Source organism: Haliotis asinina, chromosome 14 (genome assembly GCF_037392515.1).
Source record: "Haliotis asinina isolate JCU_RB_2024 chromosome 14, JCU_Hal_asi_v2, whole genome shotgun sequence".
Lineage (NCBI taxonomy): Eukaryota > Metazoa > Mollusca > Gastropoda > Lepetellida > Haliotidae > Haliotis > Haliotis asinina.
In genome coordinates, this window is record NC_090293.1 from 24,098,778 (window position 1) to 24,122,032 (window position 23,255).

At 39.9% G+C, this 23,255-nt stretch overlaps 1 protein-coding gene across 1 annotated transcript in view; it reads left to right on the top strand.

The window, feature by feature from the left end:
• The first annotated feature begins 16,712 nt into the window (after positions 1-16,712).
• Positions 16,713-23,255, top strand: part of LOC137261130 (myomodulin neuropeptides 1-like) — a 49,580-nt gene continuing 43,037 nt past the window's right edge. Inside the window, exon 1 of the mRNA XM_067798824.1 lies at positions 16,713-17,071. Within this exon, the coding sequence (XP_067654925.1) occupies positions 17,011-17,071 (61 nt within the window). The 5' untranslated portion in view covers positions 16,713-17,010. The remainder of the gene's footprint in view (positions 17,072-23,255) is intronic.

A 23,255-nucleotide genomic window follows, 5' to 3' on the forward strand; every position in this document is an offset into this window, starting at 1 on the left:
GCTTAGAAACTCCTTCTTCATGATCCTTGTCACTTGGATGATTATATTAAATGTCACGACCCGCTTTAGTGTATGAAAACATTTGTCATTCAAATGGCATCCTCGTCAAGTAGAATACAAGCAAATGAACAAACAATCATTGATTCAGTTAGGACAACATGGCACCAAATGAACATTGACAGATTTATTGACATCAATTTTTCAGCCTGTCAAAGAGGACGAATATATGAATATACCAACGAACAATAGACAGGGGCTCACACTTTAGTAGGTTTAGTAGCAATTAAATGCAATAAAAATGTTCCGGTGACATTTGACATGGTAATATTCTCAACGAGGACATACGGTACTTCTGATGTGCTATCAGATTGCATGGCAGGGCTGTTTCAAAATGTCGATGATTTGTGATAAACCGAGTGGCAATCGATCTTTTTGTTTACTTAAGCGATGGTTATCATAGAAAATTACATTATGAATTGATTACATAGATTACAGAGACGTAGGCGATCTATCATGCTGCACACTTAAAGTGAATGACATGGCTAGAAGCGAGGGCAGCAATTTATATACATATTTTTAGAGTTAGAGTACATCATTGATAGGGAAGTGATTATTTATTGACATTTAGAAAGCTAATTTTATGTTGCATATCGTTTTCAATTTCAGAAGTAATTTGTATTTTAAAAAATGTACAGGAGCACTCCCACTCACCCCTGTCCATAACGATAACGATATCATTCAGGTAACGATATCATTCATGAAAACATACACTCAAACAATATTTGAATAAAAATATAACATCCAGTGGCTGAAGGTCGAAGTCAAGGTGCCATTGACTCAATAAACATTCCGCGACCATCTATATCTGTGATCTAAGATGTCTCTCTGAGACGGGAATGACAACATTTGCAGTGTGGCAAGACTGTCAGTTTAATTATCGGGTGTGTCCTCGGGCATAAGGTGATGGAAAATAGTTCCTACGAGTCACTGAAACCTGGTGGCAGCAGACAAAGCCCAGAACTGCTGGTGGTTTGGTTAGCGTTCGTGAAGGAAACATATTTGGATAAAGAAAAGAAGCATGCTACATAAGAAGTTCATATGACTGTTGAATTGTATATACATTTTATGTGATTATTTATATTTCGAAATATCATTGACATAATTCCCACATGTAAAAACCGTTTTCGTGGTAATCAGTATCGTGTTTCCTTTTTTCTGGGAAAAGGTTTTTCACTATCAAAATGTACGTACCATCCTCATGAACATCCATCTGAATTAAAACTTCAAAATACATTTCTAAAAACCCCAAAGTTCACGCACTTTTATCTCTACCTTTTATCTAAACCTTAACTTCTATCTTATCTCTATCTTTTAACTCTAAGCAACCATCATAATATTATATATACTAACTAAAGGAAGAATCTCCAAGATCCTGGTATAGCTGAATATGACCGAAATATTTGGCAATATTTTGGTCATATTGTGCTACATAAGCGTCATGATGGGTCTTCATATGTTCACTATAATACCAAACATTGCGAAAGTCCAATGGGTCTTCTTTTATCAAGTATAATACCAAATATTTCGGTAGTCCATGGAGTTTCCTTTGTTAAGTATAATATCAAGTATTTTGGAGTTATTCCATTGAACCCGGGTCTTGGAGGTTCTTCCTTTCTTTGGTATGTAATACCAAATATTTCGGACTGATACACCAGGATTAAAATGTTCTTCCTTTGTTCACTATAATGCCAAACTGTTTCAGACATAGTATGCTACATCAGGATACTAATGGTCCTTGCTTTTATAGAATCAGTAACAGCTGATGGATATTCTTTCAAGAGACGACGAGTTGAGGTGACGTAAAACTTCAACTCAACTCAACTCAACTACTCCAATAAGACACGGTGTCAAGCAAATAACATATTGTAATTGTATCACAACACAATACTTTCTTATCAAACTTATTTTCCTAAAGGTAATAGAATGATAAAAAGTTTACCCAACAGAAAAGCGATTTGTAAACAGGATTCTAATCCACGAAGTCATCTTTGGACATGTGCGACTCGTCATAGGATCAAAGATTCGACGGGCCTAATTGCTTTCCCCTAAGGAGTTCTAGTTGTTTACGCAGCTCGGGCCGACAGATAACGGTAAGGTACATCAAGTGGATTGACTTTGAGAGCATTGTAGTTTCATCAACTAACGGATCTAACCTATGGGCTCTGCCAGCCGCCCGCGCCGGTCGTCTTCCTGAATCAATAGCTGCTAACTAACAGTCACGTGGATTTGAATACACTGATAAAAAAGAAAATTGTAAATTAAGGTACCTTGGGTTGCGATGAATCAAAGTTTGGGTAAGCCTATGAGTGTCTTGCGATTTGATGGCCTGGCTACAGTAATTATATTTTGACAATTGAAAACGGCATGGTTTCATTTTATGTACAAGCCTGTAATAGACGAGGCCTTGCAGCAGAGGTGTACATGTAACAAAATACAGTGATTCCTGCTGGTGATCTAAAACATTCCTAAAATCAGTGGTTCATGACCAGTTGGGAAGTGTGGTTTTTTTTTGTGCCTTTTTCAAGAGTTGTTTGGTCGAGATCAACTCTTTTTTCATTCATTCATGCGTTGGTTCGTTTTCGTTCATTCATCAATCATCCATCCAATCGGCCATTCGTTCCTTCATTTACATATTGATTTATTATTTATTTGGGATCAGCGTTTTCTTTCCACAGGTATTTATATATTTATTTTAGATCAACTAGTCTTTAAATATGATTACAAAATGTCATTTAGAAAGTGGTCAAATGTAACATATGTTATATTTGGGGTTTTAGTCAAGTGCAGATTCTTGTACTTCTGTTGGGTTGAAATTCGAGGGTGTGGGTGTGGGTTCGAATCGTGGACGGGACTCAACCCCCAAAAAGTACAAGAATCTGTACTTGACTAAGTGAGTGCAACCCCATATATAGCACACGTTACATTAGTCTTTAAACTGTTGCCAATTATCTGAGATCATAGTCTCTAAACAGTTTTCCATTTATTTTATGGTTTGTCAGATGATTAGTTTACGAAACCCGATGCACAGCAAGGATGTGAAACCACGAGTCCAGAATCAGCGGATCCTGCAATAACAGATAACTACGAAACAGCCCTCGACCCTTATCCATCATCATAAGAAACCAGATGTCAACAAATGGCAATACCAACGGAAGATACTGGGAGTGTTATGATCCATTTCTTTATCATTTGATTTACTTACGGTGTTCTACATCGATCGGATTGCTAGAATCCCAAACCAGGTTATATCCTACTTGTCGAGAACGCTCCAACTGCTGATTGATTTACAACGTTATTGCCACGTCCAAACCCAACGCTCCTAATGACGTTACCATGAAGCTGACACTGATGAACTGATTGTCACTTACATTGTTCACATGCACAAAACAGTCGTCAGCTAGGTGTTAATGAATTACTGATTTTGGTGCATAATGTTTACGTCATGACACAATACAATCTACGTCATGACACAATACAGAATATATATATTATGTATGAAACGAAAGTTACCTCATAACACGACACATACAATGATGTCGATTAAGTGCATGATATGCATGACGTGTGTGATTCGAATCAGAATAATCACTAACAAGAGTACCTTAATAACCACCTTAATAACCACCTTAATAACCACCCCCACATTACAGTATAATGTCAAATATTACCTCCGTGGCCACACATAGACATTAAACGGTAAAATCCGAACACGAATTTATTGTCAGCGTCTATTTACGTTCTACCTATCGTAACAGGCATTATCGTCAAATGGCCGTCAGGCTTACTGACCTGATTGGTGTATGTCAAAGTGTCCCAATTGCACTGATCGGTGCGCTTGATGTCAATCACTAGATTGTCCTGTCCAGAGTCGAGTATTTACAATCCACCACCAACACCTGGAGCAAGATTATGTGCTGTGTTGAGGGAAACGACTCCAGCATAATTTGCTGATGTGATAATGTACAAAACGTGAGAGCCTACAGTGACAAAGCTTTGAAACGTTTGCCAAGCGCTCTCAATTACAAAACCGCGTTCCTGAAATTTGCAGAGGGGTTTACAGCTTACGAAACATTCTCAGACATAAATCAGTATTTTTCTAAATGCCCCACAATATTTCAAATTACAGATACCACCAAGCAGTTTCATTTTACTTCATCTATAACGTTCCTATGTCAGAATATGTTGCAGAAAGTAGGTTCTGTAGCTTATGATGGAAATTCAACTACTTTTGACTCTGTATAGCGGTTAGTGACAATAAGAACAATAAGATCCACCGTCACGGATGATGCTGCGTGTCTTCCGTGGTGGGACAAGTCTGTAGGTAGTGTCTGGATGTTTCCATAAACAGATTTTGAAGAGAACCTTTAAGTCAGTTTGTGGACAAGGCACCTACACAATGACAAATGGGCGGGACCTAGAAAAGTATGCTTCCCTTGTGTGTTTCTTCGTGCACAGGAGCTTACCAAAGAAAGAAGAAGTGTAACTGAGTACATGCGTCTTAAGCTTCAGATCAGGTGGTCAGACTCGCTGGGGTAGAATAGGGCTTCAACAATCCATGTTTGCCCTAAAAGGCGACTATGCTTCTTGTAAGAGGCGACTAACGGGATCGGGTGGTCAGGCTCGCTGACTTGGTTGACACATGTCATCGGTTCCCAATGGCGCAGATCGATGGTCATTTTGTTGATCACTGGATTGTCTGGTCCAGACTCGATTATTTACAGACCGCCACCATATTGCTGGAATATTGCTGAGTGCGGCGTAAAACTAAACTCACTCACCCACTTAAGCTTCAGATGCAACAGTGATCTGATTGCAGAATGGTCAGATCACTTTTTCCCCTCAGCAGATTTTCCCACCTGAGCGAGATATACTAAAGTCCAGCAAAACAGCCTCATCTGCTTCATATCTAGATTACTGCATACACATTCAGCGTGACAAAAACGTTTTCCAAATTTCCATCAGAAGAGGGACGACTTGAACTTTCCGAGAGTCAACTCCCCCTTTATGTCAAGAGTATTCCTGTAGATCCGGAGCAAAATGTATACATTTCACAACAGATGACATACAACCTACAAGCGAACTTGCATGCGATCTCTTATTTAATTCCCCTCAGTTTATGTACCCCTAACTACCTCAATCAAAAAGTGACTTTACAGGTGTCATGTAGACGTTTCAGTGAAAAACGCAAACTGTTACATATACGTACGTATATAGGCATGAACATCCCTGGCCTGTTTTTTGGGGGTACGTCGTCTAAAAAACACATGTTCTGAGCACTTCCGCGATCAATCCGTCCTTAAAATGTGAGTGAGTAAATGTGGTTTCATGCCGCTATTAGCAATTTCCCTTAATTAACACGACAATGGACACTAGAAACGGGCTTCACACATTTCACCGATGTGGGGAATCAAACCCGGGCCTTTGAGGTGATAATTATAAGCAAACACTTTAACCGTTAGGCTACCCAATCGAGTCCTGTCCACATGCAGGATGACAAACTGACAAATACTGTTAATTACTATTGTCACACATTTGTTTTCGAGATGATCTTGAAGAAGATCTGTCGAGGCTGATATTTATTATTTGCATCCCTGCCTTGTTATGGCCATTTTTAAATCATGGTTTCACAATTCAATAATCCGTTTTATCATTTTCACGTTTGTAAAAGCAAACGTTTATGCCATTAAGAAACGTCATTATATGGCGATTTAATGTCACGATTTTGACGTCAAATATTGTTTGCATAAAACCGTTAGTTGCCGGGAAACTGAAATTATATCTGACATTAAAATTCTGCATGAATATAAATTCAAATTCTAAAGGAACAATAGAGGTGATTTAAATTGCGTTGAGTGCAGTTGCACATTGTATATCACCAACGATCAACAGGCTTGGTTTATTTCAACACCTAACTCATATTTCATTTTCTATAAAAATCTTCATTTTTTATTCTTCATTCAATAAACAGGTCAGTGGCTTGAATCAATGGCAAGAGCCCAAGTTCATTACCGTTACCATGCACAGTGCATGCTGTACCTTACCTCATCAGCTTTGTATCAGCAAAAACATTTAGCTCGTTAATAACCAGCAGAGCAAAGGAAAAAAAGTAAACACACGTTTTATGTTGGATGAAAATGTAACAAACAAAAACTGGATACTCGATGGTGAAGACTTGAATACGGCTACCTTAATTCTGTTTTCGACCGCAAGCTTGCAATGTCTCCTTAAGCGTTTTAGTACTCACGCATTGACAAAAATGAATGTTAAAGTTTTTGTGGTACCGAAATGTTACACCAGTAGATATTCCATGTAATAATACAGGCCGTCAGCGTCTATACCTGTTATGAGAAGCTACTTGACTAATGTGATAGTTCAGATCAAGGAGCTGGTTCTCTAATACCAATTCCACAGACTGATGCTCAAGTTATGAATCACTGTATTCTTTTGTCTGAACTTTTATGTTTCTAGACTGCTATCAGAACGCTGGAGCATTAAACACAAAAAGCTAAATAGACAATTATAAGGTATTGGATACTACAGTTTAGTTATATTGCCAACATCCACTAATGCTATCTATGGCCAAACTCACGATGGACACATGATAGAGGTATACATCGTCTTGGTTTTCGAAAATATGTTTACACACATTTTTCAACCATTCAACAATACAGTTTCCTGTCGTGGGCAACAACATCAACATAATGTACGATTTCACGTATTCTAAGGGGCACAACAGCAGTAAGAAAACCAACGACAAATTCTTCGTTTGAAAATATACATGATTTTGTAAACTATCCATACATGCACTTTTCGGCCAGTGACAGCAGTGTAATATAGGTCAGTGCGTGACAACAACGTAAATACAAAATAGGAAGTAAAACATCACTATGGATGCAAGGAATTTCCTGTAAGACTACTACAACTAACAACAAATTCTTCTTTTGAAAATATATATCAAGTTGTTTTAACTAGTAACATAGCGTTTCCAGCATGAGACGAAACCTTCTTTATTATGCATGGTACACATGTTCCAAGCAGCACATGGTCACATGGATATAAAAAAAACATCGTTTTCTTCAAAACAACTACAAGTGTATGTCAAGATTTTTCTAACTATAAACATACAGTTTCCTGCCTGTGACAACAACACCAACATGATGTATATCTTACGACTTTCAAGAGGCTCAGAATGGATACAGAATAACTCCACTGTTTCCTGTAAGATAACTAAATATTTTCCCTTCGCTAATATACACCAAATGTTTTAACTATTAGCATACAGTTTCCTGCATGTGGCCAAAATGTCAGTCTGATTTACATTTCTGTCGCACATCTTCCATGAATCAAGGCAACTCGTTTGGTACACAAGAACTGGTGGACAATAATAATAATTACAAATTCGTCCCTCGACTTTTCAACACATTCCGTTTCCTGTCTGTGACAAAAACGGCCATATGATATAGGTCATACAGCTTACAAGGGCATGGCATCAATCTGAGGAGCCTAAAGTCTCCACTGTTTCATGTACCACAACTATTGTCGTCACTTATAATGACCGGAACAAACACAGGCTGACTATATGTCTTTACTCATAATAATAACCATTTGGTTCCTGTTTTGTTTATTCTTAGCTTGTCTGAAATGTGTCAGTGATGGACCCAATCTAGACTATGGACATTTGATCTTTTGTTTCTTTTAGCCACTATAATTAGAAAGAATCTCCCAAACACGTTTGATAGAACCGGCTCGCAATTCTCCTAAGTAATTGAGAAGGTCACAGACGTTTTTCTCGTGCTCACAGCTTTTCTCTAACGTATACTCAGAGGCAAAATTACCTATCATCGTGCTTGCATTTACTATACTGAGGGGAAGCGCACCATACTGTCTACGTAGTACATACATAAATACAAACCATTATTTAGTAATCATAGCAAATCAGAACTTGTTTAATTCCATCACTTCACTTTATATAAAGTTCATCCTACGCTGATATTAGTTCTAGGGCCTCCTTTCACAAAGCACTAAGGTGATCGGCAGCCTTAGTGCAATGTTAAAGAATGGAAGTTAAGGTTAACCTTAGTAAAGGTTGCTTTGTCTGTATTTCATGAGAGTAACAGTCACCACCGTTATAACTGCTGTCCACCAGGTGGTGTTGAAGTCCAGTTGCTAACACTGCCCGACACTTCCTGGGTACAGATCGAATCGGTCGTTAGATGTTTTGTGGTGGAATCCTTCTCTTCTGCAGCATGTGGAACAACTTTCGAAAATTTTGTGGTGGATTACGACGTCGACGTACCCGTCTATCGATCTGATCCCAAAGGTGTTCGAATGGGTTTAGATCCGGGGATCTGGAGGGCCAGGTAGTCCACGGTGGCGCATGCTGTGTGAGACCTGGCGTTGTCCTATTGGAAGAACTGTCTATGACGGTCAACAAGGTGAAGGACGCGCGGGCGAAGAATCTGGTCGATGTATCGATTGGCCGTCAGATTGCTTTGAACAAGAACATGTTCCGATCTGCGGATGTATGAGATTGCTACCCACACCATAACGCTCCTATCACCGATTCTGCCCCCCTGTCTGATGCAGGTAGGAGCAAAACGTTCAATCACGTCGCCTGAGGAGATAACGGGATTCGTCGCTAAACCATATGCGCCTCCAGTTTGCCAGATACCATGGCAGCACCATGTTACACCATCTCACTCGTCGACGTCGATGTAGTCGTGTCAAGGAGGGGGCAACTTTTGGACGTTTGGCACGTATTCCTACTTCTCGGTGACGGTTCCTGATTGACTGATCGGACACTCCTCGGGCTCCAAACTGTTCTTGTGCTGTGTCCCTGGCGGTACGATGGCGGTCCGATGGCGATCACGTACGTGGATGTACCGATCTTGGGCAGGTGCAGTGATTCTAGGTACTCCAGAACTTGGACGGCCATTTATCGAATTTGACGAACTCGATCCCACAATCGAGTTATTGTGTTAGGATGTACGATGAAGATCCTTCCACCTCACTCTTTGATTCGCCAGCTTGCAATTGTCCAATTTCCAAATTTCGATCGGCAGCGTTGAGACGCCCCATTTTCGTGTACAATACTTGCAAAGATCGTGGATGAACTTGTGAGATCTTTTATAGTAACAAGCTGTACTCATGATTTGTACGTGAGAAACATTCCAGAACCAATGTGTAACCCTAAACAAATGTTTGAGTTTACACATGTATACAAAACTGTAAGTATTATTTTTGAATTTCATGTTGCGTTTCTTTTTTTGAGGAGTGTATACTCATAGATAAGAACTACAATCTCTACCGTTGGTATCCTTATTTTACCAGACGGATCTTTTCATTCCAATTGTTCAGGATGACACCTTTTTGGCGTTGAAGTTTTAGCTGCAAGTGGGTGAATGAATATTGTTTTGTGCCAATTTTAGCTCTGTTCCAGCAATATCACGGCGGGGACACCACACTGAGCTTCACGCCAGTATTATCGTTATCATTGATGTAGATTCCAACAACAATTGAATCACTGATATATATTTCAACAACTACTGAATCAGTGATGTAGATTTCAACGACGTTTGAGATGCAATGCCCAAGCAACATACATCTCCATCCAAAGACAATGATAAGTGCCTAAAAAGGTCTTTTGCCGCTGTTGGCACTATCCCACTAATACCACATCAGGTGACACCTGAAGTGGTCGACACAAAATGTAACCATGTGGGGTGACGAGCGACCGCTTTACCACGCGGCCACCCAAATTGCCTGAATAATATTAGCATATTACACACCTGTAACAAAACTGCAACACGTCCCTAGCAATATGATAGCAATATCGTGGATAACCGGACTGTAACGACGGTATAGGAGGTATTATCGATCCACACCTTCGACAGCAACACCAGACACACAACCAACACCACATCAGCCACGTCAGAGACACGGGTACAATGAGACAAAGTTTGTCCAACCGGACAGCTGGACACCTTACACTGGCACTCCTACCACCCAATAATCGCCTTGCATGATATACATGTAGTAATAGGGATGCTGTCTGGTACAAATTCCCAACGGGGCAGTGCTCTCCAGTTCAACAGAAGGGCGTCTTGGTACAACTAATATTCTCTTTCCTCGTACCACTAATAGCATCTGTCTGTAGATTTAACCTTTAGTATACACGGGCTCCTAGTGAGTAAACCTGCTCAGAAGTTTAATCTGTCTGTTAAAAACACATAGAAAATCATGTATTGATTTCGAAATAAAGGAACACATGATCCTGTAGAAATTTGAAGAAACTGTCGTCTATGCCTAGCAGGGGGGCAACAATTTAATCTAAAAAACAGCCTCAAAATCAACAGATAATTAGGTTATTGATTCCTATCGTGATATAACGAGGTTGTTTTTTGTATCTGTTAGTTTGTCACAGATGGCAGACGCTCGTGGTACAGCTTCCTAATGACGTCAAAAGCACTAATTGTGTTGTGAAGACATAATTTAGTGTGCTTAATTAATACGGCTAATTACCTTGTGTCTGTCGTCACACTTGTACATATGTCGGGATTAATTTAATCCATTATATCAACTTTGACTGTCTGCATCACCAGCACGGATCGTAAGAATTAAATATTTGCCATATTTGGTATTACGTTTCCAGCTCAGCAGCGACTTCTTGTCGTTTATTGTCACATTTATTTATTCATATGCATTGGATGAAACGCTTTGTATGTATGCATAAGGGTGCGTCGACGTCGATTTGATCTGATACACTCACATTACACTTTAAGGCCCGTGCTATGCAGCGATATATATGATGCGTTGAGGTAATAAAACATTCATTATGGAATTATTTTTAAAAGATGACCCCCAAAATTGTCTCGCTGGATTATGAATAAAAATTTACAGTCAATAGATGCTCATAGCGTCAATCATTGTAGTGTCTGATCCAGACTCGAAGATTTACAGGCCGTTGTCATAAATCGATGGTTACTTGTGTGGTGTTAAACAAGAAACAGGTCTATTATTCGAAATAACAAACTTACTGATAGTTAGTGAGTGAGTATAGTTTTACGTCGCTTTTAGCAATATTCCAGCAATAACACGGCCACTTTTAGCAATATTCCAGCAATAACACGGCCACTTTTAGCAATATTCCAGCAATATCACGATGAGGGATGCCAGAAATGGCTTCACACAGTACTCATGTTGGAAATCAAATCCGGGTCCTTGGCATGTCGAGTGAATACTTTAACAAGTAAACTCCGCTAACGGACAAACACCGCCAAAATATGAGAAATGTTCAACTAATAATGTCTGTAGTTATTAGGTAATGTCCATATGTGACAAAGAATCCCCAAAACAATAAGTACTTATTCAGATATTCCCGACTGACTCTTCATACATCGGAGAACGAACTAACGTAAGCACGGTATCCCTAACGTCTTCAACTTCATCAGTTTGGGTCTTCCTGCCTCAGTGGGCGGAGTTAAAGCCTAACTGACTCACTCAATTTAAGACCTCATTTCTTAGAAGTATTTCTATACATGGTCATGCGTGTCACGGTAGAAGAGGCCACTTTAAGGTCTTGATTTGAATCCCTAAAAGGAAAAGTATGTGAATCCCACAATGCAGGTGGCTATTTCTAAAAGCAATTTAAAAGCATACTGAGAGAAGTCTCTGAGTTGAATTAGATATACGTACACTAACAGCCCTCACGCATGTGCACATTGCTAAATAAGAGCAATAAATTTAAATTCGAGGTAAAACCCCTTGTCGCCCTCACCGCATATAAACTCATTTATGTATAAATTTTAACGAAGTATTGTCATGTGACGACTGAACTACTGTAGAATTGGTCTGCAGTAACCAATATCATAAGAGGCGACAAACGGCATCGGATGGTTAGTACACTCACTGACTTGGTTGACACATGTCATCTTATCTCATTTGTGTAGATCCATGCTCATGCTCTTGGTCACTGGATCGTCTTGTCCAGACTCGATTATTCACAGACCGCCCCCATGTTGCTGGAATATTGCTGAGTGCGGCGTAAAACAACCACCAAACGACCCCAAACGTGGCGACTGATCGAATAATGGAAACCAGTTCATGATTCGAGTCTTCAATCCTGCAAATCTAGATCCACACCAGACCATTGCACGAACTCTGGAATAATTTCTTAAACACCTCATTTATTTGCAACAATCGCGACAAAGTGATGTCTTCTTGTAAAGGTAGCTGGCTGATATCTGTCCAGGGAACGGCACTATTGACAGCAACTGTTCACAGCCTTATGCCTGCCTTGGCAGTCGCCTGACAAGAACATGTAAGTTCTAGTTAAGACCACATGTAATATGGCCTATATATTTACATAAAGAGTTGGCTGTGCAGTCGTCTCCCCAAATACATTCCTTGGACCCTCTTACATAAGGAGTACACATAAGGGTATAAGGGTATAAGAGTTTACACCATTTAACATATTTCTTGGACACAGTTTCTATACTTTAGTTTGGTAGTTTAAGTAACATGGTGCTTCAACAATTGATATTTAACATCATGTTTTCCAGAAACATTGTGTGCCAAACACCGGGTGTCAGCACTGATGGTTACAAATCCGTTCCTATGATAGGACTACTACTACTACTACTACTACTACTACTACTACTGCTGCTGCTGCTGCTGCTGCTTCTGCTGCTGTTACTACTACTACTGCTGCTACTACTACTACTACTACTGCTGCTGCTACTGCTGCTGCTGCTACTGCTGCTACTGCTGCAGCTGCTGCTGCTACTACTGCTGCTGCTGCTGCTGCTACTACTACTACTACTACTACTGCTACTACTGCTACTACTACTGCTGTTACTGTTACATGTACCATCAATACAGCTATCACCAGACTATCTCCTCTATCACTGTCATCAAGTGACCAGCTCCTACTCAACAGCCCATCTTACGAACTGAAGTGTTTTCAGTGCTCGATCTTTTCAATCTGCACAGCTTCACCATAAAACTATCTCCTTCTCGGGCACATATTAGCTTCTTCGAGTCATCCTTCAAGTCAAACTACAACATGTACCCTGTGACTATTACAATTCACTATCTAGTCAAGAATGTCTTTCGCATGACACCATATAGCATTATCCTTTTGCAAAAAAAGTAAAGAGAAGAAAATAAATAAAAGCAGTTGGGCGCGTAGCAAGCCATTTCTTGCTCTTGTAAGCCACGTAGGTTGCAGAGCCGTATACTTAGAGAGCATTGAGGGCTTGTCCAACTTTCGTAGCAAAAAGCATGTGTAAACCCGGTCTTTTTTCGTAATGGTAGCTACACCGCTGGCAGTTAAGATGAGTCGGCTTATCTTGGCCCAATCATGTTGGTTAGATTTATAAACAGCTAAAAAAGTTTGGTCCCTATTTCAGGCGCAGGTAGCGATTGCACCTTCTCTCATGAAGCGCTGTCCATTCGATCCCACCAATACCTGTTAGCAGACTGTGAAGACCAAACACAGCAGCTTTCTCCATTACCCTAAATGTCATCTCACAGCATACGTTGGTACGTACGGTGTCATGCAAAAGAAACAGTGGTACCAAACCAAACAATTGAATTCGAAAAGCTTTCTTTTGGGGATGAATCGTGACAATTCGAAGCGAGAGCCGTATATATAACATGGTTTTCGTCAATCTTGTCAGTGACATTACTGTCAAAAGGGACAGAGAATTCAGATATGTATGATTTCATTCAAAACTACAAGATTATGTATCTTGATTTAATTAGCTTTAGAGCCATATTCCACAGAAAGTTATATTTATCATATCCAGGGATCACGTACATGTATTCTGGATCGTGTTATTTATGAATTTCTGACTCAAACCACGCACATGAGTAAAACGTGAATAAAAGGAGCAAGACATGCCATAGTGTCGGTCAAGATACCATGTTTGTGCCACTGACAGCCACATTAAATAATGCTTAATCGTACTTTTCATATCTACTTTTTAGTGCCAAATCACACGTTTCAACTGGGAAGAAGTCAGCCGTCTGTTTCGCCTCACAATCAAGCTTCAGCTTCTAACTTTAACTTATATACAGAAGTCGTTAAGAGAGCCTTCACTTGTAAACTGGTGCCTGGATCCATTTAATGTGAGATTTGGCTCAGGTGACCCTTATGCTTTACCGTCTAGTACTACTGACCCATCCTACATTGACACTGCGATTACACCCTTCATACTTCGTTCAAGAAAACCGCAGCATGCCTTGTCTTAACCATGACTTTTGACATGCTTCATAAATGACATCAGACAAATAGATGTGCACGAAAGTTCAAAATAAAATGTTAACATGATGAAAATCCGTGTTCATCAAACTGCGCCCTGTATTGTAGTGGTAATAGTGGTGATGGTGAATGTAGTGGCGGTGGCAGTAGTAGACGTAGTAGTAGACGTAGTAGACGTAGTAGTGGTAGTAGTAATAGTACACATAGTCGTAATAGTAGTAGTAGCAGTAGTAGTAATGATGGTAGTAGTAGTAGTAATGATGGTAGTAGTAGTAGTAATGATGGTAGTAGTAGTAATGATGGTAGTAGTAGTAATGATGGTAGTAGTAGTAGTGGTAGTAGTAGTAGTAGTAATGATGGTAGTAGTAGTAGTAATGATGGTAGTAGTAGTGGTGATGGTAGTAGTAGTAGTAGTAGTAGTGGTAGTAGTAGTAATGATGGTAGTAGTAGTACTAGTAGTAGTAATGATGGTAGTAGTAGTAGTAGTAATGATGGTAGTAGTAGTAGTAATGATGGTAGTAGTAGTAGTAGTAGTAGTAGTAGTGGTGGTGGTAGTAGTAGTAATGATGGTAGTAGTAGTAGTAGTAGTAATGATGGTAGTAGTAGTAGTAGTAGTAGTGATGGTAGTAGTAGTAGTAGTAATGATGGTAGTAGTAGTAGTAGTAATGATGGTAGTAGTAGTAGTAGTAGTAGTAGTAGTAGTAGTAGTAGTAGTAGTAGTAGTAGTAGTAGTAGTAGTAGTGATGGTAGTAGTAGTAATGATGATGGTAGTAGTAATGATGGTAGTAGTAGTAGTAGTAGTAGTAGTAGTAGTAGTAGTAGTAGTAGTAGTAGTAGTAGTAGTAGTAGTAGTAGTAGTAGTAGTAGTAGTAGTAGTAGTAGTAGTGATGGTAGTAGTAGTAGTAGTAGTAATGATGGTAGTAGTAGTAGTAATGATGGTGGTGGTGGTGGTGGTAGTAGTAGTAGTCGTAGTCGTAGTCGTAGTCGTAGTCGTAGTCGTAGTCGTAGTAGTAGTCGTAGTAGTAGTAGTAGTAGTAGTAGTAGTAGTAGTAGTAATGGTGGTGGTGGTGGTGGTGGTGTGGTGGTGGTGGTAGTGGTAGCAGCAGCAGCAGTAGTAGTATTAGTAGTACACGTAATGGTAGTAGTAGCAGCAGCGGCAGCAGTAGTAGTAGTAGTAGTAGTATACATACTATACCACTATCGTCACTACACCTGTAACTTTTTTTACTATTAAACCTCCTACCGTCACTGGAACGTTTGGTATTAAAGCCTTTGATTCACACCGAAGGCAGGGCTCGATTCCTCATATGGGTACACTGTAAGGAACCCATTTTGGTGTGCCCCGCCGTGATGTTGCTGGAATGTTGCTGAAAATGGCGTAAAACATTACTCCCTCTATACTCACTCCAAATACAACTGCTGCTAGCATTACTACAACATCGTGCACGACTTCTACATGTACTATGCAATATGTCCTTCACTAGTAGCGTCTACAGGACACCTAACACCATCACATCTGCTTCCGCTCCGTCTACTGCTACTTCTACTACTACTACATTTGCTACTTCCATATCCACAACTACATTACCAGGTCCCTTTTGGTCATTTCAACCCGGAGAGCCATTCTGGAGAGTAAATTGTACCCAAATAAAGGGTAATGGCAGTGACAAGTTCATAGCAGCGTTGTTAAAACAACCGGAGTGCCAGATCACTTTTAAACACTCGTTCGTCCACTAATCTAAACTAATAGATCTCTACACGTAGGTAAAGACATAAACACAACCATCTCTAGTTTTGCTTCAAGTCATAACACTGCACTTTCACTAGAGTGTACATCAAATAGACATGGCGATAACAGCGTTACAAATACAGCTATATGTTCATGTTCAGATGACGTTAATACGTCCAGACAGTGTGTGTTTTTACTCTGGAAACTCCATCACAGGGGATCTTTGAACACGAAAAATCAGGGACCTACAGTTAGTTCATGTGCTGTATGTTATCAACGATGCTATGGAGATGCAGTTGTTAGGGCCGGACTTAAATCTTTCTGATTTCCTTAAATCTCAGGCATTGCTTGAACGCAGGGTAACCTTTATGCTATCCCATACCAGCAGTGGCTTTCGGACAAATCCCGTTATCTTACTGCCGTTGCTTGATTGTTGTAAAAACATGGCATATCGCCCGATCCCTCATTTCTGTCAATATTATATTGATGCAGTCAATTTAAGGAATTCGATCGCCTAACCCGATATGAGGCTACAGTTCTATAATGTCAAGCGGTCCATCGGACGAGGATGGTAAATACATGGACGAGGACGAAGACCCTCCCCACGGCCCCACGCAGCCCCCACAAACACGGCGTTTCTGGGAAGGGGAGGAGCCAGCCGCTGAATGTATTACAGCATTTGGCTAAGTTGTATGGCAGTGCGTGGGGAAGGACCACACACTTGAAACTTCCCTTCCATTTTGTCAATAGACGCTCCAGCCTGTCCGAGACTTCAGGGATAACTTTGACAGAAAGGGGAAATTAAAACTATTTTTAATATTCAAAAGAACGCCAAGTTTTTTTCTGAAACCAGAAGTGAAGTGAAGATTAAAAAGCACCCACCAACGAGCTACGTCGCAGAGAGAGCGGAGACAAGGAAGGAGACACATCCAGCTACGGGAACTTTACTACCCTCAACATGAACGCTGCTCTCTTTGCCAAAGCTGTCACTGTCCTCCTACTCGTTATATGCAAACAAGGTAAGCCAGTTACTTACTCATCTCCGCATTCAATATCTGAATTTTTATTTTTATAAACTTCCACAGAATATTTTCATGTTGTTATATTGACAAATACTACCGAAGAGAGAGGTCAATTATATGTTAGTTATAAATGTGTTAAAAGTCTTTAAGGATAATCGTATTTCGATGTGACAGAAATATTTTACTAAATACGTCTTAAAATCAAACACAGGTTTATCATTTTTCTGCCATGTCATTACCGAGAAATGTTTGACTCTTTGCTTTTCCAGTGTAAAACTGCTGGTAATTTAATCAATATATTTACGTTCGTTAGACTGAAGCGCCTTTAAATCGCCCAGTACACAAATGAACCTACATAAGTGCAGCTAAACGAGAAATTGCCTCTCAGTTCAAAGCAATGCAGGTGTTTCAGCATGTTTTATTATAAAGTGCGGCTTCGTGAGAGCTGTAAAGTACATACGTTTGTTCCGTCATTTAGATATAAGAAACCAGTGACGTAACAAAGACGTTAGTCTCAGAGATTTCTTTTGATAATTGAACGATTCTGCGATATGTTTTCTTAACATTGCCCGATCACTAGGAATTCAGCTGCTGTTATACTATGCATTTGACAAAAGTACCAAGATCACGCCTATGAGCAAATTCACTGATTAGGAAGGGAGAAAGTGTCGTGACGCGTACAGCTCCACCGGCCATGATGATGTCATGTGGACATGGAATCGTGTATCGTGTCATGCATTTTTAACGTCATGGCATGACAGAAAGTGCTATATCCATTTGCCGCGAACTCCATTAAATATGAACCACTTCCTTCCCAGACATACGCCGTAATTATTCCCACTGCTCGTGAAGAGGTCTCGACTATATCATCGAACCTTTCTACACAGAAATTTCATGTGACATGACATTCGAGACGTCTACTTCCAAAAAAAGGGAAAATGTCTCCATATTCAGGGAAAATCTCTGCTAAAACCTGTGCAGAAAATAATCTCTGCTAAAGACAGGTCAATGGAGCCGTTCGAACAATATCACGAGCAGGTTTTCTGAATCGCTATCGACAAATAAGCGACAATACATGTTCCATATTCATAAGCAATCTCTGCTAAAACGTCATCTTGGATTCAGCTGATATAGTAGCATCATTGCATCGTCATATATATCTGATATACGAGATAGTCTTAATCGACACTTGGGAATGTATTATCTTTCCCCAATACCATCACATTGATGCTGTGTCCAGGTCTTTGTAAAACATGCTCATGTAATCTTTTCTATTAAAAAACATTAACGGACATACGTATTGAGGTCCGTACAATCTCCATCCTCCTGTCCGTGTCTCTGTTGCATCATCAGCTGGTAGCGAAGTCAGTTCTGTACACTTAGGTTAGACCTTCTGTCCTGCCGAAAGATAGTTAACTGACTTGGCGATCAACGTGTTCTGTAGCACGCAGTGTTCTAGGCCACATCTACAGAGTTTCAGTGTGTGAATAATATTTTCCCCTTCTTCACTCACTGCCCCAAGCACGTACACACCAATACTTTTTGGATTAATTTCAGTTATAATTAACAACATAACCGCATGCTTACGTTTGAGGAACCTCTTTTAGAATGACACAAAACGTAAGTAATGGGTGGTCAAAGGAGCATGACAGCTTTCAAATTCGACGTAGAAATATCAGCTTAATTGAGAACATAATTCGTCGAGCATTGCTCTTACGAGTGTACTTATGTTGGAGACCAGAACACGGAGAGCGTTATGGGCAAGGACCCTAACCATCAGTCACGTACTGGAACATTAGGCTTGGCGAACTAGATATCTTCATCTCAGAATTCTGTGTCATTGCTATTCGCGCAGCCGCTCTAGGCATCCTAATTTTGACGTGCCCTGAAGTGTACATGTCTGGTTTTGTGCAAGAAGGAATGTCACCGCTGTACAGTGTATTTAAACAAATGACAAGCATCAACAGCCACAAACATGGCTCTCGGCTATGCCTCGGTATAAAAGTGCAACTAATCTGTCAGCTATTGGCATTCTATCTCAACATCTTGATTACAACTGTATAACACGATCCTATCATCTGTTCACTTTATGTCCTAAACACGTATTATAACAGAATACGCGATCCATCTTTCTGTTCATTGTGAGTCTTAATACCTTAGTAATGGCGTCAGATCCCAAATTTATCCGTTATTCACCTACGTCTTAACACCTTGACTACAGCTATATAATACTACGTTATTATCTATTCACCGAGCACAGTTGTTATAACAGAATACACGAATCCATCATCTGTTCTCTGTGAGTCCCAATACCTCCGCCATACCATGAAGTTCCAAATTTGTCCGGTATTTAACCTGTGTCTATTTAATGCCTTGTTAAAACAGCTTGATAAGTTTGCCAACTGCCAGTTATTCACGCTAATTCTTTATCACTTTATTAAACACCATGACACAAATCTGTCAGCTGTCTAGGCTGAGTCCTTAACACCTCCGTTGTAACACGATAAGTACAATCTGTCAGCTATTCTTAAATACATTGTGTACAACGCTATCAATATGTGAAGGCTGTTCCCGTCGACTGGGAAACGACTAGGTTATAACGGTTAAACGACGTAAGGCCCTCAATTATGTACAATACTCGATGTAATTCATGGCTTGATTGGTCTGTATGTTTGTGTGCTCGACCATGAGTGACATGCTTGGAATATCTATTTTAAAATGGCATGTATAAGTCAGGCTTTCGGGAAACAGATTAATATAGATGTTTTTATGCAAATGTTTCTAGTGGCGGGTGTACCATTAGGGAATCACGTGTTTGCATTTCCGCGAACGTCGCTAATTTTCTGCCATCCACTGATATAATTTTCGGGTTTTTTATCGGTTTGGCTAGATATGTACGCTGTATAAATATCATCTAATAACGCTGAAAGCGGCTTAAAACCACACTCACTCACTCACTCACTCATATATTCCTCACCATTACTTTACCATTTACGACCAGCGGAACCAATGTCGTCAGATAATCGAGGTTAATCTTTAAAGTTTTCAATTAAAACGCCAAATCAACCATAACACAATTTCCCAAAGAAATGGCACACACACAGAATACTACTGCCAAGATTTCACAACGATTGACGCACATTAAACATGTTGGAACTCTAATCCCACAGATTTGATGTGTACAAGCCGTATTAATGAAGCTCTGTAAATATCAATGAGTATAAGAGCAAACACGCTCATCCCTTGACAAACTGCATCATATAGAAAGATGAGGCCGTCCGTCATCCATCATTGACGTATATCTGAAAAATCCTTCATTCTGGTTCGACTGACAGACGTCCATGACAGATGTATTCGTGGAAGTCGTGGCATTCAACTTTACCATATTTCATTATCACGGTTAAACGCGATCCTTGGGGTTGATTGATAATGATGAAGAGTTGAAAGATGAAGGTACTTGTGATGTTTGGGGATAAAGGGATCACTACACTATGCCAAATACCAAACCTGTTGGATGAAAGTCTTCGGTAAATTAGTGGTTATGTTTTTGTCCACTTTATGACCGCAATCCTTTTGATTTGAGCGACAACTGTAAATTAAAAACAGATAGGTCTGGTTGAAATGCAAACTCGGCTAATCTGAGAGGTGATTACGGGTCTTTGAGAAAAATAATCGGTTGTGTAAAGAGACAGTGCCAACACAAACGGCCATGGATGAAATCTCTCTGACGTTCCTGATTCAGTTGCCAGGACGGAGGAGGTTTCTGTTACATTGACATTAAATGTTGTAAATGTGAAGTTCAATTTTAACTCACTCACCTCCAATGAATATCGATAGGGTTACAAATCAGGTGTCATATAAATGCTTATTTTTGTTAAATTCTAGTAATATTATTGGAACATTAAAAAGATTAATTGATTCGTTTCATTAACGACTTGATGTAATATCATTTAATATGATAAATTATCAATAAATGATAAATTATCAGGTAGAATATTGCCTTCCTAGGTTCCAACAATGTTAATGTGAGGTTGGAGAAGCCAACACCTTATACGTCATGTACTAAAAACCCCCTAAAAGTTATTGGTTTCTGTAAACGTAACTCAACATGTCTTCTGTATTTTGGAATCATATTTACGTGCAAAACCCTTATGGTTTCATCAAGATCTGATAAATCATTTGGCTTCTTTGAAGATCTAACGCGGCGTCCTCAAATACCATGTCACATTGATTTACGCTATACTACCAGTCTCGTACATGTAGGTAGATAGCCTTGTCACTTATACCACAGCAGCAATAAACAAGGGATGTGAAGAACGCCAGAAAGTAAGAGATATTGATGAGCAGATAAAGCGCCTTCTTTGAGCCCATTTGAAACCCACAAGTTACCCTGTTCAAGGTCATTGATGATCCAGAAGACTCCCAACTGACGAAAAAAGTCATTATGTTCACCCTTCTAATTGATTAATTGTTTCCCGATGAGGAAATGTATCCGCGAAGAATTGGCAGAAGTAAATCTTGTTGTGTGTCTTGATTGGGATTGTAAGCGGAGTGGACGCCGAGGGTCTTTAGTAGAGGCTGTTAAATGGAAAATGGACTGTTGGCTTTGGTTGAATTACACGATAGATCTGAGATTTTAAAAGGTCTGTGCGCTTGTAACGTGTGGATCGTATAGCGGGCCAGCCTTCGAGGTGTCTGTTTCTACATTGGTGTATCATTTGGTAAAAGACGGGTTTAAGATATGTTAAATCAGACTCTTAGACAGATAATGTCTTGGAATTGACAGAGCACATATTTCCTGGGTTTTTTTTCGTGCCTTGAGAGTGGAATAGTGAAAGGACTGTCAGGATAGGTCATGTGAGTCAGGAAAGTTTAGAGATAGAGGACGTCGTGATGGTTTAGGACGGAGGTTGGTGGGGGTGGGGGGGTTTAGAACTGTTGCGTGGTTCTGGATGTTTTGATGATCTGGAGCAGTGATGTGACACTGGGCAGTGGGAGTAGTTTTAGGCAGTGTTGTGACGAGTGGATTGGTTTATGGAGGTGGGGTGATGTATTGCAGTGGGATGGTTTAAGGTGGGGAAAACGCCAAGCGACTGGGTGGTTAACGACGGTGGGGTTACGTAGGACGGTAGTGTGGTTGACGACGACGGCGGTATGTATATGTTTTGAATAGGATAGTGTAGAATGGCAGAGGGTATACTAAAGAATGATCTCCCTGGCACGAAATACACAGCCCGTGGAAAGACGGAATACTGTGCTCATAAATGCAATGAAATATCTTTCCTCAGCCCCTGTGTTATTCACAAATGAAACCTGTGGCTCAGAAACGTACCAGATCACAGTCCACCAACCTCCCAAAAACTATTTATTCCAAAGAGAGTCGGTATCATCCTCACACTGACTTCGTGAGTAACTGAATAGTTCAATACATTCAGGGTGGTAAAAGATCAAGGGTTGTATGATATACAAAACGTTTTTCACAAGGGAAAGTTCAGGAAAACATTCATATCATGACGTGATTGTTGTTTTTAGGCTTTTGTCACTCCAAGCTCTCAGAGGAATGAAAGAAATACTCGTCACATATAAATGTACGCTGCCAATATTCCTCGAGGGTAAAACTATTGATCTAGCTAAAAGCCATTTACTTTCTATCGTTATGTTATAAGGAAGAACCACATATTGTCTGATGACATAATTCATAGTGCAAGAGTGGTATTGAAATGATGGCAATTCGAGATGCACCCTTACGTGCAAAAATAACGTTTTTTAGGCAAAACTTCAACGCACCTTAGATACCTAATCATCGATATTCCATTACCGGAATAAGAAGCACATTATGTGTCTATATACTCACCATTGCATGACACTGAGCTGTAATCACGGGCCGACAGTTCCGATAGGTTCGTACACAATGACTGGAAGGAATATACTTAGTGTATTTATCATCGAATAAAACATATATGAAAGTGAACTGATGTGAATTTACATGCAGCGCACCAATTATTGCGATAGGAAAATTGGTATTTCTGCTGACTTTAATATCAAATATCACGCCAGTTGTGGTATAAGTTTTTTGTTAGACTCCAGAGCGTCTGGAAAGAATTAGATGCATTTAAGTGTTTTCTATAAATGATGCATCGACAAAAGATTTGTATTGCTGAACTAGTTCCTGAAAGTGGAA